Below are 8,731 nucleotides of genomic sequence, written 5' to 3'. Positions count from 1 at the left end.
TTGTGAATCAATTTAGTTACGATTCTTCGCGCTATTTCTTGTTTTTATTTTGATTTCATTTTTTCGTGTGTGCACATGCATACAAAGTCACGATATTAGGAGCCAGTAATTTGCAGTACACTACCATAATACTTGCAAGACTAGGAAGAAGGTCGATACCAGTGTGGGGTTTTCATCTCTTAGTTATTGATTTATCTAAATCAATAAACACAGCTGGTTAAAATAAATTGATTGATATGTTTGCTTATTGATTGATTTAGAACTTTTATTCCAGAAGCTTTGATAGCAACTACGTTCCACATTAACAATCATCAGCAGTGTAATTTTGGCAGAGGTCGATTGGTTGATTTGGTAGTATTTTCTAAAATTCAGCAGAACCAGACCATGTACCTTCAAATCTTGTATAGGATCTTACAATCTTTGGCTTGTTTCTCGTTAAAAAGGTAGTGCTATTCAGATAATTGTTAATAATCCATGCAGCAATGTGGTTGGATCTGGATATCACACTGCTACAAAATGAAGTATATCTGCAGTTTGTATGGGTTACCTTGGCTACAGGAAAATAATTCCTAAGACTTCGCAACATGCTTGAGCGATGATACCAACTGCCAACTGAAGATGCTAGAATCCACATTTGAACCTATCGTGTGATCCCAAGGTCTTAACAAGGGTGTATGTATATCGGATATGAACCTGTTGAGCACTGTTCTTCACTCATAAATGATCTCAGATACAAGCTCCGTCCAGCCTTTCTTGAGTTGCTTTGGGATGTTGGACAGTAAACTAGCTGCCTGGTAAGGTCCATGTAGTAGTGAGTCTTCAAAAGTGTAGGTGGTTTCTGGTCGGTGAGGAATTCCGGCATTTGCTAAGCATTTTAATCCAGTAAGCTAGTTTTGATTCAGTTTGGATTGAATATGTCGACGTAAGACAAGGGTCATAAGTCTTAGAGTCTAGGGCTCCTGCAGAATTGAAAATGTATTAGTTTGTTAGATGTTTTTTCTGCAGCGTAAAGAGTGGTACATCATTTGACTTATAAAGCTTGTATGGTGGACACACGAGCTCATTATGCGAGATACCCTCTCGACTTTGCTTGCACGACACTGATACTTAACATCAATTTTATATTTTGAATGTATTTTTACATTTGTTATCAGAAGCATGCTGAAATATGTAGGGTAATGAGATTTGGATCATTGCCCTATACGTTCAACAAACATCTCATTATTGAAGATGTGAGGCTGCTGTTCTAGATGCATTGTCATTACGTTGGTGGAATTTCTAAGTGAAAGTTGTGGGACAGCCGGTGTAAAAAGACCGCATCTGTAAGACAGTCAACTGTAACCTGAGAACTGGATATTTCTCTCTTTCAGTATAACGATTGCCAAAAGGTGAAACTTTACAGATTTTCTTGTAGTGAATTTCGCTTCCTCTGTTGTCAGCCATGGAGATCCCCCCCCCCCTTTTTTTTTGATAAGCATTGGAGTATCGTGGTCTATTTCGAAGAACCTTTCAGCTGGAAGAATCACTAGACTCTTCAACGGCGTATCAGTTGTCCCAATCTAAATTTATCGACTGTGAAGGTTGCAGCTCTATTCCAGTAGAGGAGGTCATTGCTGCACTCATAAGAGTGCTTGTTGAGCGTCTCTGTTTTCAAGAATGTGGTTCACGTGCAAATGTACTTGATATATTTTTCCAGATACAATTTGGTCAACTCAACTTTTTGATTATAAAAAGAACAACAAATTTCAATTATTTGCACATGCCACCTAAGTCTCGGCTTAGTTCGACCTGCCCATGATGCGAGAAACTTTTCTTACGTAGCACATGGCTATTTCTTAAGATCCTTTTCGGCGCGTTCTACGACAGCGATCTCGGTGAGTCTAAGCCACAAACACCTCTTAGACTCGTACTCAGTGAATCAATATTTATTGTTATCATTTATGCAGTACATGGTTCATCGACGTGTTGAACGTCCCTGAGTCATATCTTCTAGGTTATGTTTTTCATCCCTGTATGCTCTCATTTATCGAGAAGCTTCGACGGGGCGTCGGACTCCAAATTCCTGGCTTGATCTTCGCTACATGACGGTCGCAGATTCTGCAGGACGTCCGGCTGTGAGTAAAATCTGGAGGTTTTCGTCGTTTAATCTGCACCCTAAGGACAATAAAATCATTTCAAGTACGATCAGTACTGCACACTTGACTGCCAATATTGCCTGATTAAAATTGATCACTAGAGTTGGAACGGACAGGGGTATTACTTCCGGCAGCTTGTCTGCAAACTACGAACATACAATTATCATGCCTGATACATTTTACCACTCTTGGAATATGGAGTTTTATCGGTCTTGGTTTGGAGCCCTTATTGGAGAAGATCAGCTGACCATCATCACCAAGTACGGAAGATTCTCCAAGTACATGGTCCTGCTTTTGATATGGAATCCGCTTTCTCGAGACGAATTCATAGCCGGCCTTCCCTCCTGTAGGAAATGGTGCTGTCGAGCACGGTGCGGCGAATCGAAGATCCAGACCTTCTCCACAAGGAAGGACAAGGCAAGACAAAATTAAAGCTCCGGGAGATCGGCACTAATCAACATCTTACAACCCAACCACCAGGCACTGTAGAATCTGCTGCCAGCGCTCAGTTTGTCTGGAAGGACGAGCTGTACTTGCTGAGGCATATTTCCAACGTGACGAAGAGGCTAGTGTCCAGAGCCATCTGCATCTGCTACGACAGAAGCTCAAGCACTGGGTTCAGGGCTTGGAAAACCAGATCAGTTTCTAACGGATCCACGTTCCTCATTTAAAAAAGAATACCAAAAAGAAACAAAACATAAAAGGAAAGTCTGGACTCTCATGGATGCATCGTATCAGCTGGACTGGGACAGTGCAACAGTCTTAGTGAGATGATCTTTTACGCAGCGACAGTCCAACTTTTCAGTTGGAATTCAATTCCTGGGTAACTTGGGGGATGCGTTCATCAACGGGCCCAGATCAGGGATAATTTACAAGTTACTTGCAAACTTCTCGGAACCCGATAGGGTGAAAGCGGCTAGCAATCTTGTCATAAACTCATGTGCTGCTAAGAAGCGACACTAGAGTCGCCGAAACTAGAGTTCCTGAACAGTTGTAAGAACTGTGTGGCCTGGCTGATGACCTCTTTACATCGTAACGGAGAAGTTCGTGCACGGTTGGGACATATATGAAAATAAAAGATTGCAAAAAAGAAAAGGAAATGAAAAGAAAATGAATATGCAAAAGCAGATATACATATATGACGAAAGTTGGTTATAAATATTGGTATCCTCTGGTATATTTGCGTCGATGCAGCGTTCGCTGTATAGGTCTGCAAATAACTCTCCCTAAAGCGCTGCTGGAGGGATGAATAAATTTCAAGGCTATGTAACATGGTGATTGGAACCTTTGCACGGTTATCAGTCGCCTTACAGCGAAAGCTGAATTGCCTGCAAGACACCGCCACACGAGATGTTTCTAGTCGATGTAGAGCACTGCATTGAGTATTGGCTAAGCGACTCCTGAGAGTGCTACTTTGAGCTTACAGCATCTTTACCTAGCAGACGGTATTTGCAGCTGCCGAGCCCAATGGTTTGGATTTGGAGGCTTGACCATATTAGTATAGGCTGATGATTACTTTTGCTAGAGAAGTGGCATGTCGGAGGATGATCGACAGGTCATCTGGCCTCTTTCTCAGCTAAAATTCTCTGGATCTGCGAAGTGCTGTATTTTCTGGTCAGCAAGTGAAGGATCTTAATTTTTGGTCTAGCGAACGTTTTCTTCGTTTTTCTATCACGCGCTTCCTGCTGACTGCACTTTCGTAAGCCATGGATACCAACTTCGACGAGATTTTCGGAGACTGGCAGAACCAGTACTTTGAAACACTGTGCCCGGAAATCAATTCTTGTAGTGAAAGTGGTGTGACGAGCTTCTTGGATGACATTATCGATGTCAAAGAAAGCGTCACATTGGCTTCCTGCCCTTCCAATTTAGAGCCAAGTTCCTCGGTTGTATTCTCAACTCGTGCTAATGCGCCCTCGGTTTCAAGTCCCCTGTGGGCTTTGCAGACACCAGTCTCGGTTGCTTATATTCAGAACGATGTGAGCTCTGTCACTGACAAACTGCTGGATCAAGTGGTTCCATCCCCTGAGTTAATTTCGCCCATGTCGACTTCCTCACCAGGAAGCGTAAAAATTTGCATAAATTCTGGTTTGAAACGTCAACTGCAACCCCTCATTGCAGAACAAAGCTCCTCACCTTCGAAACGCAAGAAACTGAACCCAGCAAGCCAATCCCAGATTGCGCCGAAAACAAAGGAGTTGTTTAAGGCTTTTAAACAATCCGTAGGGAGCCGGATACCAACCCCTGAGGAGCACATTCTTAGAGAGCGAAAGCGACGCTTAGACATGGCTTCGAAGTTCCAGGTGCTGGAGTCAATATTGCCTGCTGGAATCAAAGTAAGTGCTCCGTGGCACATACTAGTTCTTCACCTCTGCTGCCTGTAATTCTTCTCTGCTAGCAGATTTGAAATGCCTCTCTTCAATGAGAATCTTTTTCTTGCTGGGAGATGTATCATGAGTGCAAGGAGTATGCACAAATCCTGCGGCAATGGCTTTTGTGAGCACAGGCCACTTAGAAACGTTATAACATTGTACTGTGCAGATTGTTGTGGCGATGAATTCTGCATCCCTAAAACCCTCACTGAGTGTACTGAAACAAGCTTTCTTTCGAATTTTGTACTGTTGGATGAGTTGATAGTCCGCTTGTTGCCTAGTCACTAAATCTCCACAGATGAAAACCATTTTTGAGCCTCTTCAGACCCAGGAGTTTTGTTTCTTTCACATTATATGTATGCATGGAACATACTATATCAGGGCATTTCCACGGGAGATCTAGCTTGTTAAACTAGATCAGGCGCACTGATCTCCGATCATTTTTTTCTACAGCGCGAAAAAGCTGTGGTTGTAGAGGACGCAATAAAGCTGGTGAAGATGTTGCAACTTCGTAAAGAGGAGCTTTTGAAGCGCCGCTCAAATTTGAAGCTGGAGTTGCTTATTCAAAGCTCGGAAGCGCCACGATATCGAAGACAGAGTAAAACATGTCCAGTCCCTCGCAAAGCTGGTGACAAGAAGTTTGACGCAATTCAATCGAATCAACCTAAGCATATCATCTACAAAGGAGGCGACCTGTTGAAGCAAATACCTCCGATTGTAGATCGAGGGAAGCCTATCAACACTGCGTGGATGACGGGAAATCCGCAGAACCTGATCGTACCGACTTCTGTTCATCACAACACAGCGGCCAGTAGGGACATCATCAGCCCCGAGAACCTCCGCATCCATGCTCAGGTTTCTGAGGAGGAAATTTTAGTGGAGATTTTTTTGCATCGGTATCCATTCAACTTGCAGATTCGCCTTTTTCAATCGATGGAATCCCTGAAGCTAGATGTCGTTCGCTGTAGCATACTAAGACTACCATTTGAGTTCGTGGAGTGCTTCATCGTTGCCAAGGTAAGTTAACTTTCATGCTCTAATATTTTTGTCGCAGCATTATCCCTAGTTTAGTGCTAATCGCTCGTGCTGATCTAGACCACCGTAGATAATTTTTTTCGGATCGTCAATTCGTCATGTGGATTCTTATTGATAAAATAGTTCTGAACCTGCAGCCTTACGTGGACTCAATTACGTGGCGACTTCACGAGGTGCGAACAGCCGCTAGTGTTCTGATTGAAGCTCTGCAAGCAAATTTCAAACGCGTCTAAGATAGCAATCCCACGAAGGATTCTTCCCACGTTGAGTGTAGCATTACCCCACCGACTGTCTTTTTAGTATCGATCAGGAGAATTAAGCCACGATGATGTATCTTTCACCGATGTGCAGAGCTTGCTTAAGCATGCTATGATACATGCTGCAGGCCACACTGTGAAGTTCCAATCCAAGCCGTACTGATTTTCCCCTTGAATCTATGCAATGTTGTGGCAGAAGACTTCCTTAGATGATATAGAAGAACCGTGAGAAACCATCAACATGTATTGTAAGTAACGTGGGAGCAGTTGGATCATCCCCGATCATGCATTCCGACAGGTTCCCATTTAGGCCCCAGAGTTTGATCCATCCAAGATGGTCGCACTGCAGTAAATCTCGATTGTACACCGATCTAGGCACGAACCTCGGCTTGATCATGGGCTGCTTCCAGAATGCCTCACATTCCACGATTGATCGGGATAAGTCGCGGTTGGGGTGTGCATGTATCACAGAAATTGGGTTGCATCAGTTTGATCATTTCAAAGACCAGGTCATGCTACTGGCACCATTCACAAGGCCAGAGCCGAAACTTTATAGCTCAAACTCGAAACACTGGTTTCGAAACTGATCGTCTATGCAACGAAGCTAGTTGTCCACGTTGCTCTGTTTTTGCACGGAACGACACTGCTCATGTGAAACCACATCCTGGTTTTGCTTTAATCCCCTTCTCTTTAATATATTGCCTTTGGTGCTTCGATGCGGTTGTCCAACAGAATGCGACACGAGGGCATCATTTCGGACCAAAATCCTCGATTGATCATATTTGATTCCTTCCTGAAAATCTGCTCTGGGCTTGAGCACCTGGAATCTTTAGACTGCACGTGTTGTTAGAAGCAGTGGTGGAAGCCAGTTGCACGTCATTCAAGTGCTTCAGATACATATATTTATATATTTACATTTTTTTCACGTTTATTGATGTGGTACGTTAAATTGTGTTCCAAAGTACATCATGGTTGGCAGTCCTAGTTGAGCACGAGGGAGCTATGCCGTATTCTAATAATTGTCCAAGCATATTATGTCACATATGTCACCTGGTGAGTGACAGTTGAAAAACTCTATTTACGAATAATGTAATTCACTATTAAAACTTTGTTTTTCTATTTCCAAAATTTTTTGATGATAAATTTGTGACTTTAAAAAAGTTAAAAACATCAAATTGTAGGTGATTTTTTTTTAATACCTTTCATGTATTTTGGTATTAGTTTATTATTCTCTAGTTTCTTTGTAAATGGCAATAGCCATTTTAATTTCTATCTTATATCTATTTTAAATTTGTCAAATTTCTTTCTTTAAGTGGTACAAGAACATATTGCTTTTTTACATTTTTTTTGTAATTCATATCCTCAATATATGGCATATCTAAAAAAAATTAAATACCTAAATCGTACTTAAGAAACATTCTTAATATTTCTTAAATAATATATTAACTACTTAATGTATTAATATTTTCTTCGATTTATATTTATTTTTTGAAATAATAAAGGTATCTATTATAATGTATATAGATATATATAATTAAAAATTTAAATTATTTTTTATTAAGTCTTAAATATTAATAAATAATTAATATATATATATAGATAAATATAGAAAAATATTAAATCAACTCTACTTGCCATTATTTTGATTCATCCATTATTATAATGGATAAGTCTTTTGTTTTCATTCCTTGTCTCTTGTCCCTAACTCCCCTCCCCTCCTGCCTCCTTGTCTTTCAAACTTGTATGACAATGTGCCATCTATTATACTCCATGTATGCATATGTTTGGCCAAGTGAAGTAGAAAGTTTGACTAAGGCAATACATCAATTAAAATATAATGCATGTATCGTAAGATAAGTTTAATGAAAAAAAAAAACTTGTATAGAACAAAGATTAATATTGAACCTCTACTTTTGCAATAGGAATGTCTATGTGCTGAATTCTACTTGCACCTTGCTACTCCTTATACTTACATAACTTCAAAGATCACTTTCCTTGGATACACAATAATTATTGCCAATATTGAAATTGAAACTCAATAATTCATGGAGGAATAAGTCTACTCGAGATGCTCGCTAGAGCATGGTCTAAGGTGGAGTTACTAATTGGACATGATAGTTGGAATGTAAGTTTTACATTTGATAAATGAACAAAAAATAGAGATCAAATATTGCTGAAATATAAAGATGTTTGGATGGACAAGAATTGTGGTGCTTTTTTTACAATATCAATGGATCTCAAGGTCTACATCAAAGCCTTTTCTTCTCTATCATACCAAATATATACACAATGCAAATCATCAATCTCTCAAGTCCTTTCTTATTGTTCTAATTTATTCATTTTATTTATTTATTTATTTTTATTCATCCCTTCATTTACAAATAATTTTTTCAATACTAGCTGACAAATCCATCAATACCTCCTCTGCATCAAGAAAATTACCCTTCCACACTTTCTATTTCTTTAAATGTGAGAAAATCACGCACTAATTTGTTGATACTATTAGTCAGCCACTACTCAAATTTGTAGAGGCAAAACTATGACATGCAATTTTAAAAGCTCTAATTTAGTCTATACACTACTTAGCTTTAAGCTTATTAAACTCTCCCACAAACATAGAGTCTACAAAAAAATATAAGCTAAGTTGTTAATAGGATTGTCACTACTATGTTGTCATATTTTGTAAAGTTTGCTTAAGTATGCAACAATACCTGATTGTGGAAGATAAAATGGAATTTGCAACAACAAGATCGTAACAACTCTAATAGAGTCTTAAATAAAATTGAATTAATTTTTAATAATTCTAATAAATTATTAATCAAATCTAAAAGAAGTCTTCTAGAAATTATTTAAGAAACATAAAGAAATCATAAATTAACCTTAAAAAAATATGTATATAATAAATAAAATCAAAGAAATATCATAAAAATAT

General features: G+C 39.4%; 1 protein-coding gene across 2 annotated transcripts; it reads left to right on the top strand.

Annotated features, from left to right (window-relative positions):
• Nucleotides 1–3,307: 3,307 nt before the first annotated feature.
• On the top strand, nucleotides 3,308–6,730 carry LOC112285477 (uncharacterized). Of its 2 annotated transcripts, XM_024526339.3 has the most exons (4): nucleotides 3,308–4,471; nucleotides 4,677–4,721; nucleotides 4,961–5,524; nucleotides 5,680–6,730. In XM_024526339.3, exons 1-4 carry the CDS (start codon nucleotides 3,842–3,844, stop codon nucleotides 5,773–5,775), a joined length of 1,335 nt encoding a protein of 444 aa, XP_024382107.1. In that variant the 5' UTR covers nucleotides 3,308–3,841; the 3' UTR covers nucleotides 5,776–6,730. The 2 variants fall into 2 exon arrangements, with proteins under 2 accessions (XP_024382107.1, XP_024382108.1); XM_024526340.3 differs by lacking the exon at nucleotides 4,677–4,721 and having other exon boundaries at nucleotides 3,310–4,471.
• The last annotated feature ends 2,001 nt before the right edge of the window (nucleotides 6,731–8,731 follow it).

This window comes from Physcomitrium patens, chromosome 8 (genome assembly GCF_059467195.1).
Source record: "Physcomitrium patens ecotype Gransden chromosome 8, ASM5946719v1, whole genome shotgun sequence".
NCBI classification, from domain to species: Eukaryota; Viridiplantae; Streptophyta; class Bryopsida; order Funariales; family Funariaceae; genus Physcomitrium; species Physcomitrium patens.
The sequence above is the reverse complement of the archived record's forward strand: the minus strand, read 5'-3'. Positions and strand labels throughout refer to the sequence as shown.